This window comes from Nannospalax galili, unplaced genomic scaffold (genome assembly GCF_000622305.1).
Source record: "Nannospalax galili isolate Female #2095 unplaced genomic scaffold, S.galili_v1.0 scaffold398, whole genome shotgun sequence".
Classification (NCBI taxonomy): domain Eukaryota; kingdom Metazoa; phylum Chordata; class Mammalia; order Rodentia; family Spalacidae; genus Nannospalax; species Nannospalax galili.
The window spans coordinates 743,006-756,464 of record NW_008341813.1 but is presented as its reverse complement, the minus strand read 5'-3'; the positions used below and the strand labels follow the sequence as shown (position 1 = coordinate 756,464).

The following is a 13,459-nucleotide window of genomic DNA, read 5'->3' as shown; positions in this document are numbered from 1 at the left end:
AGCTACAAAAGCTGAAATTAAAAAAAAAAAACCAAAACGGTCATTTGAATAAGTGATATGCCTGATTCTTGCCATTAAAGGCATTCCTGAGTCTCTTGGTCATGCCATATGATCCTTGGATCTCCCATCCATTTGGATATTTTAATTTCTGGAATCAGTACAAATTTTAATTTCCTGATTCCCCAAACTTATAGATATTTCAGTTGCCAGTGGCACAGAGCCCCCTCATTGTGTGGAGTGGCCTTACCCTTTCCGTAGACAGGATGCCTGTGACAAAGGCTGGAAGGTAGTGCCTGTCCACTGAGGCTCATTCCCTTTTAATTTTTTTAAATAAACAAAACAAGATCAGCTATTTTATTTTATAGGATAATGAAACACTTTCCTAGAAGAAGTAAGATATTCAATATATGAAAAAATAAGGAATTCCTGCAGCATGGAAAGGCAAAATTGAGTATTTAGAAATCATGATCAAGCAGAGGGAAGTTAACTTATAATTATACCTTTTATTTGGTTCTATAGGATGGGGAAGTTTATCAAAATAATAAAAAACAAATCTCTGATACCATCACTACAACCACCAAGAATAAAACCACCATCCAAATAACAAGTTCACCTTCCACACTTGCTCAGTAGATGGCATGAGATCATTGTGTCCAGTTTGTAGGCTGATGACACCTGTTTTAGCCATGGTCCCTAGACACACGTGGGGGGGGGCACTTTGCCTTGTGGAGGAACCTTGCTTCTGTGATGGTGATACCGGTGGCACAGGGGCATAGTCCTGGGATTGAAATCTTTTGTAACAAGTCTTTTATTAAAAAATTCAGAAGATTTTTGTACATTACAAGGAACTAGCTGTCATGTGGGGTTTGGCAGTTACATACAAAGATTTAGGGCACAATTAGACAAGAAACAGGACATACAGCTTTTAGCTGGCACCAGCTAGGGGCTGTTTGTAAAGCAGAATGCTTGAACTTTTACTTGGTTACCAGTGCCTATCTGGTAATTTATTGGCCACAATGTTTTCTTTCTTAGGACAAAAAGCATAGTAAACCTTTAGTTTTTAGCCCAGGCTTTAACTTGGCCTGTTCTTTTAGCTTGTGATAGCTGAGTTATTTGCTCAGGACCAGGAGGTGGCTAAGGGCTGTTGACCTAGATGCTTTCCCTCAGAGCAAGGAGCTCGAACTTTTGACCTGGCCACTTTTCTTCTGATAGTCCTGCAGCGTTCTGTGACACAGGGATTTGAGGGCTGCTGTTTTCAGTGCCCCTCCCTTCATCAGAGATTGTAGCCTGATCTTAAAGTTTCAGATCCATTTCAGCCTAATGCATGCCATCCTGGATTCCTCCAGACACTCTTCCTGGAATTCCTACCAAAAGGAAGCCAACAACAGCTAAAGTCATGCCACAAAAGGAAGTCAACTGTCCGTCAGAACTGTGCTGGTACTACATACAGAATGTTTCCTTGCATGAGGCGAAAGCTCTGACTCTCTGGTCTGATGGCATCATGTAAAGGCGTTCTTTCTGTGGGATAGGGAGATCCATTGGAATAGGCATGGTTTCCTGACGTCCTTTTAGTCTAGCTTGAGCTGGTATCTGCTCTGCAATTCAAACCCAGTTTATCCTCAAGATGTACGTCAAATAGGAAAAGGCTTGAAAGACACATGCTATCAACCCAGAACAGAGACCTACTGTCTCATGTTTAGGAGCAAATAGCAGAGATGCTCCAATAAGATAACAAAAAACATAGTCCCCGATAGCATTCAAGGCAGCACCAGTCTAGCATTTTCCTGCACATAGCAGGACTGCACCATAGGTCCCTATAGGCACATCAAATAGATGCAAGGGAACAAACAGGCATTACTTGGCTCACAAGGGAAATGTCTTTGTCATGGGTAAATACACAGACAGCTGCATCTGTGTTAGCTTTCTTTTTCTGTGACCAAACACCTGAGAGGACAAAAGGCTTTTTTTCTCTCTTGGTTTCAGAAGTTTCGGTTCATGTTTAGCTGGGTCCATTGTTTCTAGGCCTGTGGTGAGGTAGAACATTATGGTGGGAGGGTGTTTATCTCATGGTGCGCATAGTGGCTGGGAAGGAGGGAGACAGAAAGGGAAGGAGCGGGGAGGGAGGGAGAGGGTGGGAAAGAGAGAGAGAGAGAGAGAGAGAGAGAGAGAGAGAGAGAGAAAGAGATCTCGAAATGGGCACTTAGCCTCACACTGTTACTTCTGATTCAAGGGTGAAGTCCTGGGAGGATGATGAAGCTTATCTGGGTCTCTGAAGGTGATGAGCAGGATCAAAGATGTTTTTTGTAGAATGAACTCATCTAGATCTCTTTCCTCCTTTCTTAAATTCTGTTTCATTTGATAATCAGAATCTTTTATCCTGTACTGGTATGTGAGCAATGGATTACAAGGTATGATCAACCCAGAGATCACTGGAAAACCACTAATCTAGCAGTAGCCAGCTGTTGACTTTCAAAGGGAGTAAAATTCTTTTTTTTTAAGAACTATTATTTATTATTTCTTTTTACTCTTGTTTCATTTTTCTTCTTTGAGCTTCTTTATGGAGACTTTGGGTCTGCAGGCCTTTTTGTAAAGGTGATACCCAATGAGGCCCAGGAGGCCTGGCACCATAGCCATGCCTACCAGAGGCAAAATACCTTTCACCAGCTTTTGCCAGTAGTTGGCTTGGATCAGTGCAATCAGCTCCATGTCATACTGCACCATTGCACCGGCTGGGATAGATGGTGGATGTCCTTGTTTTCCGTAGGCCAAATGAGAAGGAATGGCTGCCCTTCGCTTCTCTCCCACACACGTCTAGAAGGCTCTGCTCCAGACCTGGAATCACCTGCTTTTGGCCAAGTTCTATAACCAGAGGATCTCTGGTCAGAGAAGTATCAATAATCTGTCCATCTACCAAGCTGCTCGTGTAGTGTATGTGGAGTGTGTCTCCAAAGGCAGCGGATTCCGTCCACGGTTCAGGGGGCTGCACCAGGGTCTCCACTTGGAGGGTCCAGACCGGACTTTCCATTTCTAACCCAGCCTGAGCCTGGCACACCACCCCGCTGAGCAGCAGCAGCAGCAGCAGCAGCAGCCGCCGCCGCCAACGCCGCCAACACGGCAGGAGTTGGAGGCGCAGAGCCATGACTGGACCAGGGCAGAGCACCAGGCACCAGGACGGGCTGTGTGGGTGGAGGGGAGTAAAATTCTTAGCTGCTGAAAGCACTGCTTTAGTTAAAAATTCTAAATACTTTTTCTGTAGTTTTCCTTATGGGACCTGTCCTTTCCCCTTGCCTGCCACCACAAATCACCTTGGTGGGAGAGGCAGAAATCATAGATGCCACAGTTTCATCTTTCCTTCTGTCGCCAGAGTTCTCTCAGGGTCTCTTGTGCTATCAGACAAACCATATAGCATATCTTTATGTGAATTTTTCATTTTATATCTTGGGTAGGGAGGGGGTAAGTAGAGGAACTTAGAAAGAAATGAACACCCAACACCCAACTCTGCGTAGCTCAGCCCGCCCTTCCAGATCATTTCTACGCCCACCCATAGTCTCCACCATGTGGGTGAGACACCAGGGCTGTCTTTCTCTCCATGCCCAATGCTGAGAGTTAGTGCCAGCTCGTGAATTCCATCCCAAGATCATACCCAGAAGCACCCTGCCCCCCATGGCTAACTCTCTGCAGTCAGTTCTCTACAGCAGGCCCCGCCCCTTGGAGGGACCAGGCACCTGGGACACACCTTCTCATTCACAGGACCAAAGGGTTATGCTGAGCCTCAGGAAATGATTCCCCAAAGTCTGGTGTTTTGACATGGTGAGGATTTTGACCTGATGGAAAATGCAAGTCGCCTCTGACCTACGGCTCTCCTGTCTCTGCCATCTATCTTCCCCAACTCCCGGAAGCAACTCCCAGAAACCAAGACAAGACATAGAAGGTAGAAAAGCCATCTCTCCATTTTGCATCTTCATTGCAAGGAAGTTCCTCCCCTCACCAGGAGAAAGCCATGCCATACAGCGAGGTCACAAAGAATCTGACAAACAGGCTTGCTGGGTACCCCCTTAGTATCATCAGAATGAACTCCGTGTAGCTCTCAATACAGTTTTGCCTGGGTTTTTGGGTCTTCACTTTTGAAGTCTCTGTGTCATGTAAATTTTCCATAATTACATAAATTTGGCATGCTATTTTTTATCTTAGCCTCCCTCCATCCCTCTGTCCCTCTCTCTCTTTCGAGACAGTGTTACTATGCTGCTCAGGATAGTCTTGAACTCATGATTGTCCTGTGACATCTTCCTTAGTGCTAGATTGCAGGTGTGCAGCCAAATCCATCTTTACTTTGCCTTTGGTGATACACATCAACCATGAGCCTTATGATGGGTAATGAAAGGTAACATACCTTTGCACCTCTACAGATGGAACTGATCAAATGCGGCTTATAACTCAGCTAGAGTTAGGTCACTAAGGTTTTTCTCAACCCTATTTATTTTTGTAGTCTTTTGAATTTGCAGAGTGTGGGTCCCTCGACAGGACTCCTATATTAAACTTCACTGACCCCAGGGCTCAGGGACCATTGCAGAAGAGGGGGAGGAAAGATTGTAAAAGACAGGGGAGTAGGTGCATGGCCATAAGGAAACAGGTCTTACAGGCTCCTGGGACCTTGATTATATGAACTTAAAGCAAGATGTAAACTATTTAAGAATTCCTGAAAAGTACAGATACAATATTTGTACATGAGTGCATTTGTATAGCTGAAGGCTATCTAACAAGAGACTCCCCAAATTACACATACTATTGCCACAGCCCTTGATTGCCTCCTAGGACTTGAAGGTACAACCCTATTGCTAAAGAACATACTTTGGATACAGGACTTGGAGCAATGGAGCTGGAAGTAATCTGGATGCCACCTCCCTGAAGACTAGCTCTCATAGTTTTGGAGGACACTGTGCAAGCTGCTAAGGGAGAAAAATCAGTCAATGGTCCAACTCTAGCTTTAAAGCCTAATAACCACAGCAATGACTGGCACAGCAAACTATATTGGTGCAGTAGAGGCACATTTATTTGGGGGTAATCAACAGCTACCTAATTGGACTTAAAGCCCACTCAGTGGGAGGGAACTCATGTGTGGCACTGTAAATACAGCCAAATGCACATGGCTAGAGAGGGCATAGACCTAAGAGAAAACCCTAAGGCTGTCACATCCCTAGTAATTTCTTACTCTATGCTAAATTTGGATTTTTATATTTACAGACAAGTATGCCAGTCACCACTCATGAAAGAAGCTTCTTTTACAACAGAGACTATTACAAAATTCCACAACTGGTCACACACAGAGAGTAAGTGTCTGTGAGATGCCCAACCCCAAGTGACACATCTGTGATGGAACTGCTACACCTAAGGCTCATGGAACAAGGGGTGGAGAGAATTCTAATACATCTATCAACTGTTATCAGTGAAGTTCTCTCATGCAACAGAGGGCAGTGAATAGAAGAGGCTACAAATGGCCAAAGTGTGAAAAATAAGAATCTGCAGAGTGTGGGTCCCTTCACAGGACTCCTGTATTAAACTTCACCACCCAGGGCCCAGGGACCATTTTGGAAGAGGGGGCAGAAAGATGGTAAGAGCCAAGGGAGGAGGTGCATGACCATAAGGAAACATTCTTAGAGGGTCCTGGGACCTTGCTGCAATGGTGTCAGCATGCACAAGACTCATGCAAACTAAATCAGGAAAAACAAAAACAAAAACAAACAGCATAGAACTGGGGAAATGGACAACAGGCCCCAACCTTTGCTGAACTATTGGCAGCTGATTACTGCTGGGTGAGAGAGAGTTGATCTTCTTTAAGGGAGAGACTCTAGGTAGGCTGACTAGACCCCAGTGGATGAATTTGCACTGAGTGATGTCTGGGTACACTAACTTGGTTCAATAGGCCTTAACATACGTGACAGAATGCATGAAATTCAGTGGGGGGGGGATATAGGAGGGTGTAGATGGGGGAAGGGGTATGAAGATGATTAAGATGTTTTGTATAAAATGCACAAAATTCAATAAAAATACGTAAAAAAAAATAAAAAAACGACTGTTTTAAAAATTCTAAAGTGTTAGGCTGGAGGTATGGCTCAGTGGTAGAGAACTTAACATAGCACTTGAACCCTGGTTCAAGGCCCTGGGTTTAATCTTTAACACTAGTTAATTAGTCAGTCAATTAATAGGCCTGGTAGTATACAACTGTAGTTTCAGCACTGAAATCTGAGACAGGAGGATTTGAAACTCAAAGCCTGGCTAGAAAGTGAGGCCCTATCTCAAAAATACCTAAACAGGACTGGGGATGTAGCTCAACTGGAAGAATCCTTGCCCTGGGTTACATCCAGCATAAACTGGACTTGGTGGTACATACCTGTAATCCTAGTGCTTGGGAGGTGGAAGTGGGGGTGGTCAGGAGTTCAAGGTCATCCTTACAGGAGTTGGTTTTTTTCCTTTTACCATGTGGGGACTGAACTTCAGGTTGTCAGGCTTGGTGGCAAGTGTCTTAACCTACTGAACCATCTTACCAGCATTGAATTTGTTTTTTAATACACAGGACCTTCAGATGTCCACATGATTGCAGGGGCCTGCTTCTCTTTGGGTTTTTGATTTGCCAGCTCAGAAAACTTAGCAAGATGTCATTCTGCCTCCCTGTTCCCTTGGAAACTATAATACGGCTATTCCTTGGATTCTTCCTGGTGAAGGCCTCTGTACCACAATTCTGTGAGGGCTTTATTGACTCTAAGCATCCTCTGGCTTGCCCACTTTATTTTACTTTAAGTTTCATTTTATTTTTTGAGACAGGATTTCATGTAGTCTGGACTGGCCTCAAATTTCCCAGTGCAGCCAGTGATGGCTTTGAATGTCTGCTTCTACTGTACAGACATGCAACCACACCCGGAAAAACTCCTTTTATTTTTGTTTTTTTGAGGTGGTACTGAGGATAGAATAGAACAAGGCCAGTTTTCTAACACTGACCTATATTCCAGCCTGCTACCCAAGTCTTAGGCATCTCCCTCCTCCCTCCATGTGGGAATATTTCAATTCAGAGCTATACGAGGGAGTGCCCTTAGAAGTGGGTATTGGCACCCTGGGCACCTCTTCTCTCCTTTTGCTTCCTGACTGCTATGAGCTTTGCTCTGCCGCACACTCCATCATGGCATTCTTCCTGCAATACAGGCCCCCAGACAACGGAGCCAAACAGCTCCGTACTGAAACCTCAGTAGCTGTGAGCCCAAATAAGTATCTCTTTTAAGTTGTTTATCGAAGGTGTATTTGTTACAGCAATGGAACTGACCAACACAAGTCTTTTTTTTTTTGTTTTTTTTTTTTTTTTTTTTTTTTGGTCTTTTTGAAACATGGACTCCTTGTAGCCCAAGCTGACCTGGAACTTGCTATGTAAACCAGGCTGGCCTTGAACTCTCACAGAGGTCCACCTGCCTCTGCCTTACTACTACTGGGATTAAAGGCACGCCCTGCCGGCACCCCTGGCCCAGCACTTCTTGCAGGTTTTATAGAGAGATCAACTTTTCCTCTTGTACCACTGGTATGCTCTGGTACCAACAGTATGCCGCACCCACGCAGATCTAGAAGTACACCTAATTTTGTTAAAAAGTAACTATTAGCTCTCTTGAGAAATTTTCCAAGGGACTCAGGCTTAATCCTTCATTGCATGACACTTCTAGTCATAGAATTTGGGTCTGGAATGGCATACAACTAATGGAAGGCAAGGGGAAAACTTTTGTGTGTGGGAGTTTCTGTCCTTCAATTTAAGATGATTCTTACTTTCTTCTAGATCTTGTGTAGCAATGTAAGGCTGGGCAATTTTGTAGTTACCTTATCCCAGGCATGGATTTAAAGCTGATACCTTTGTGGATATGTAGAATATGTAGAAGGCCACTGAACTGTGGAGAATCAGATTGGGGGTGGGGGGAGAGCTGGAGAGATGGCTCGGTGCTGCTCTTGCAGGGGACCAGGTTCAATTACCAGCACCCACATCGTATCTAACAACTGTCCATAACTCCAGTTCCAGGGGAATCCAATGCCGTCTTCTGACCTCTGTGGGCACTGCACAATACAGGTGTACTTACACACATGCAGGAAATACACTCATACACATAATATAAAAATAATAAAGTGTGTACAAAAAAGAGAATCAGATCTGGAGTTTGATTGATCTACGCTTATAAATTATCACTTTGCCAACAGTCTTTTAAAAATTAGGCTTAATCCAGCACTTGGGAGGCAGAGGCAGATGGATCTTTGTGAGTTCAAGGCCAGCCTGGTCTACATAATAAGTTCCAGGCCAGCTGGGGCTACAGAGAGACCCTGTCTAAAAAAAAATGCTTAAATTGGATTTCCAATTTGAGAACTTTTTGAATGGGGTGGGGCTTTTTTTCTTTTAAAAAATATTTTGTTACTTTTATTTTATGTGCATGAGTGTATTGCCTGCCAGTATGTTCATGCACTTGTGTCATGCAATGCTTGCAGAGGTCAGAAGAGGGTGTCAGATCCCCCTGGAAATAGAGTTATGGATGGTTGTTAGCCGCCTTGTGGGTGCTGGGAACCAAACCAAGAGCAACCAGTGATCTAACTGCTGAGCCATCTCTCCAGTCTTGTGAATTGGGCTTTCTGTTTTACTCAGTCTGAAGGTGTTCTGACTGGAACTTCCATATTGGGTTCCTCTCTGGGCAGATGAACAGCCATTGGAAGAGATGATTCCCACAAGATATCTCTTGTGTCAGGCAGGATTCCATTATCTCAAGATTGTGTACCAAGTTAACACCATCAGATTTCTAGCAACAGTTGCCCATTGCAAAAGAAAGTTCCCAGATAGAACTCCTGAATCTTTGAAGAATTTCCTGAAAGGCTGACCAACTGATTAGCACTCCAGAGATTGTGGAGAGTCTGGAACGCTACAGATCCAGAGCTTATTTACAAATTAACTGGGGACATCTTTAACCCCATAAATAGCCACACCTTGCCTAGCTGTGTTTCTGAATTAACATTCTTGTGACTAATAAAATGTATTAACTTAGCAGACCACCAGGTCCCACTAAGCTAAGAATGCAATCAGATAACATCTGAGACCTGTAGTAGGACTCCACCCTTTGCTATGACCTGCCTACTGAATGTATCCACCAATGTATTTGAAAAGTGTCTTGATCTATGACTTTTCTTTGTTCTGTAACTATAAAAACATAATGTAACTGTTACCACGCTGGAACACGGAATTTGGGGTTACCGAATCTGTGTTCCCTGGCCATGGTCACTCATATCTGGCTCCAGAATAAACTATCTCTTATCCCTTTGAGGTGAAAATTATGCTTTTGTGGCACCATCATCTGCTGTAGTTTTGAAAACAGGCTCTCGTGTAGCCCAGGCTAGCCTCAAACTTGCCTTGTGTCCCCAGGGTGACCTTGAACTGCTGATCCTCCTGCTGTCACCTCAAGTGCCAGGGCTTCCTCACCAGGCTCCTCTGCTATACATCTAAGTCAGACCCCAGGTCTTTCTGGGCTCCTAGAATCCTCCTGTGAGACACAAGCTTCTTCCATAGTTGGATGAGGGGAGGAAGGGATTGATCAATACATTGATCAGACATACGAGATGACAATCAATTTACCAAGCCTTGCTAAAGAGACAGCCTGGGATTTTCCTAACTAATGACATTACATATTCCAAATTCCTTATTCATATCATTAATTGGACTCTTCATACTCTCTCTCTACAGCAGCAGTTTCTCCCTTATCCCACTTAATAATTTTTCATTTGTGTGTGTGTGTGTGTTTCTCCTGTGTGCACAACAGGTGCTGGATTCCCAACTCCAGTCTCCGTGGTGATTGAGCAGCAAGTCTCTGAACCGCGGAGCCATCTCTCCAGCGCCATCTCACTGTGTTTAAGCCAGTATCTCAATCTGTAGCCAAGCTGGTCTGTAACTGGTGATCTTCCTCCAACTAGTGACCCACAGCCTACAGAGTTCTGGATTACTGGCCTGTGCCACTAGCCACTATGTCTGGCTATAGCAGCAATTTCAAATCCTCATTCTCACCAATTTCCAGAGGAGGGGTGTGTGGGCATCGGCAGCAGCCACAGAAAACCGCCATTAAATCAAAGACCAACCAGCACATAATCTAACCCTGGGCTGAGCTAGCCTCGTGAAGCCCAAAGGGATGTGAAGTAGATCAGTGTGACCCCAAAGGAAGAAACAGCAATAAAGGGAGGCAGCTGCTAAACCCTGGCGATGACTACGGGGAAAATACCAGAGGATGCCCCACCCGCTGGCTCACATTCATAGCCAGTCTAGTCACAAAGTCGGGGCCTTGGGGCCTAGGCAGTCCAGGATCTGTAACGGAACATTCCGGGACCTCTCAGGCCCAGCCTGGGCTCAGCAGTCGGAGACCCAGGGTGGGCTTTGCTCAAGGTTTCTCTTCCCACTCGTGGTGGATGAAAACCTCGGGGCTCGCCCTTTGCTTTGGGAAGAGTACAGGCCTGAAAGAGGCCCACCAGGGTGGCGGAGGAGGGAGCTCAAACTCAGGACAGAGGGCTTGCAGCGCTCTTGGCCAGCCAGCTTCCCTGTGGGCCCCCAGGGAGGGGCAGCTGGAGCTAGAGCGCCTCCCAAAGAGCCCCCTGCAGACATCCCGCCCCAGCCCGGCCTCCCCCTTCTCCCACCGCGGGAGAAGGCCAACTCCTCCCGCCTGAGTCACGACCGGAGCTGGGGAGGAGCCGGGGAAAGGCGGCCCCAGCTCAGAGCGCAGCCATCGGCCGCCTGGAGCGCCGGCAGGGCAGTCGGGGATCATGGGGGAGAGCACGCTGGAGCCGGGGCCTGCGCCCGAGGCGCCTGCTGGGGGCCCGGTGCATGCGGTGACCGTGGTGACCCTGTTGGAGAAGCTGGCCTCCATGCTGGAGGCGTTGCGGGAGCGGCAGGGCGGCCTGGCGCAGAGGCAGGGCGGCCTGGCGGGCTCGGTGCGCCACATCCAGAGCGGCCTGGGCGCGCTGAGTCGCAGCCACGACACCACCAGCAACACGCTGGCGCAGCTGCTGGCCAAGGCGGAGCGCGTGGGTTCCCACGCGGACGCAGCCCAGGCGCGGGCCATGCACCGCGCTGCTCAGGTGCAGCGGCTGGAGGCCAACCACGGGCTTCTGGTGGCGCGCGGTAAGCTGCACGTCCTGCTCTTTAAGGTCAGTAACCTCAGGCATCCTCCAACCTGGCACCCCAATCCCCCTCCGCAAGGCCACCCTCTCGGTACTCCCCGCCTTCCACCCGCCTATTACCTCCACATTCCTGACCCCACGCACCGTCTCAGCTGTGCAACAGACTTTCAGAGCCGCACCCACATCCCACGTCGCGGCCTATCCCTCCCTCATCCCCAGCCTGGCCAGTCCACGCCCCCACTTCTCTAGCTCAGGAGTCTGCAGACTTGGTCTGTTTCAATCAGAAGAAAGTAACGGTGACAGAAGGGCTTTCCAGATGATTCTCTGTTTCCTCCAAGTGCCCAGGCATCTGTATCTTTATTTCACACCTTAATAGAGTTTCACCTACTTAACAAACTTCTGCAGTTAATTGTTGGCCCTCCCTCTGCATCCCTCTGCATTCCTGCGCTCTTTCCCCGCCCCCTACGTTCCCTGTCTTTTGGTCCTCACTCCGAGTGCAGAGGCAGAGGGTGGGGTGGCTTCCCCTTGTGTAATTGAAGGGTTCGCAAGGGTCAAAGCTGTTGTCCTCGCATGCAGGAGGAGACAGAAATCCCAGCCCGCGTCTTCCAGAAGGCACCAGAGCTCTTGGGTCCGGAGGCCCAGTCGGAGCTTGTGCCAGAACAGCCAGAGGATGAAGTTGGGGAGAGCTCCGACGAGGAGCCAGTGGAGTCCAGGGCTCAGCGGCTGAGGCGCACCGGGCTGCAGAAGGTACAAAGCCTAAGAAGGGCCCTTTCCAGCCGGAAAGGCCCCGAAACAGCACCACCCACGCCGGCCAAGCCTCCTCGCCTTGGGTCTGGCCGGAGCTCGGAATCCCAGCCCATAGCCCAGCCTGCGCCAGAGTCCCAGCTGGAGCCTGCGCTGGAGCCAGAGCCCCCACAGGATACCCAGGACGATCCTGGGAGGCCTGGGGCTGCTGGGGCTGCGGAAGCAGCTCGGCTTCAAATAGAGAGTGCAGCCTGATCCAGGCGCTTCCTGTTCCCCTGGAGTCTATGGCTTGTCCCAGAAAAAAAAAGCGCAGCGCTTACATCCTAATAAGGAGAGAATCCTGCATGCACTGCCCAGCTCTGACCCTCCCTTCCCGGCCTTTCAGTCTAGTACCCAGAATCCTCTGAAAGAGGAGCAGTGGGACTCGTCACACCTGATTTACACTCACCATCAATAAAAGTTAATTTCATCTAACCCAGACTCCTTGTGAAAAGGGTGAGGGTGTGTACCGGATGGAGAAGGCAGTGGCAGGAGCAAGCCGGATGCAGCCGAATGTGGCTGAATGTCAAATGTTTCAACACTTTTCAATGAATTCTGGGCTCTCCTCCACTGGCATTTAGAAGTAGCCTGCTGGCCACTTGCTCCTTAAACACTTGGCTCAGGAGGACATAAAAGTGCAAATTCGGGCACAGCAGGGGCAGTGTGCAGTTCTTTGATGGAACTACCCAAATAAACGATAACGGCTTCTCGTTTAGTCTTTTCTACCTATACCCCCTCCCCACCCCCGAGAGTTGGGTTTCACCAGCCCCAATTTTCCTATTTCTGGTTGACACACCCTGGCCTCTCCCAGCAGCCACATACAACCCAGACCACTGTCATGAGGTACATCAAAAGCAGCACTCTGTCTTCTACTTAAAATTAGACAACACAAAACAGAACCTGATAGCTTGAGAGAGCATAGGCCACTTACAGTTGAGCCTCTCCACACAAAGGGACAGTGTGATAAGTTGACTTCATAAGGGAAACAAAATTCACAAAATGAATGTCTGTAACAAAGCATAAAATATAAAAAATGGATTTTCTTTAGCTTCTGTTATGGTTTGCATCTGAGATGTCCCCTGTGTGCTCACATGTTGGGACTGTAGTTGCCAGTGGATGGAGTCTTTGGGTCAGGATGAATCCTGAGGGTTCTGTGCTAATCCGTGGATTAAGCCCTCGATGGATTCATAATATTATCGGGAGGTGGTGAGAAGTAGGAAGTGAGACTTAACTGGAAATAGTCACTGGGTGTGTGCCCTGGACAGATGGACTTGTCCCCTGTCCTTTATTGCCTGTGTGCTTTCTGCTTCTCAAAAGGTGAGCATCCTCAGCCAGGTGCATCTGCTGCCAAAATATTCTGCCCCACTCAGGCTGAGTTCTAATAGTCCAGCTGACCTTGGGCCAAGACCTCCAAAACCATGAGCCAAAACAAATCATCCTTTTAAACTGTGTCTTTCTCTAAGGTATTTGTCCCAGCAATGGAAAACTAACACAGATTTATAATCAGTTA

The 13,459-nt window shown here is 47.4% G+C and overlaps 1 protein-coding gene and 1 pseudogene across 1 annotated transcript; one reads left to right on the top strand and one right to left on the bottom strand.

Moving 5' to 3' along the window:
- Nucleotides 1-2,511: 2,511 nt before the first annotated feature.
- Nucleotides 2,512-3,139, bottom strand: LOC103737591 (annotated as a pseudogene).
- Nucleotides 3,140-10,709: 7,570 nt separating this feature from the next.
- Nucleotides 10,710-12,384, top strand: Cavin3 (caveolae associated protein 3). The gene is made up of 2 exons (XM_008837379.3): nucleotides 10,710-11,193; nucleotides 11,743-12,384. The coding sequence occupies exons 1-2, from the start codon at nucleotides 10,810-10,812 to the stop codon at nucleotides 12,163-12,165; spliced, it is 807 nt and encodes a 268-aa protein (XP_008835601.1). The 5' UTR covers nucleotides 10,710-10,809; the 3' UTR covers nucleotides 12,166-12,384.
- Nucleotides 12,385-13,459: the final 1,075 nt, after the last annotated feature.

Bases quoted from the DNA above. Each gene is read 5' to 3' on its own strand.
- Cavin3 (XM_008837379.3), top strand. From the start codon at position 10,810: ATGGGGGAGAGCACGCTGGAGCCGGGGCCTGCGCCCGAGGCGCCTGCT. The intron at 11,194-11,742 runs GTCAGTAACCTC...CCTCGCATGCAG, and splicing joins TGCACGTCCTGCTCTTTAAG to GAGGAGACAGAAATCCCAGC.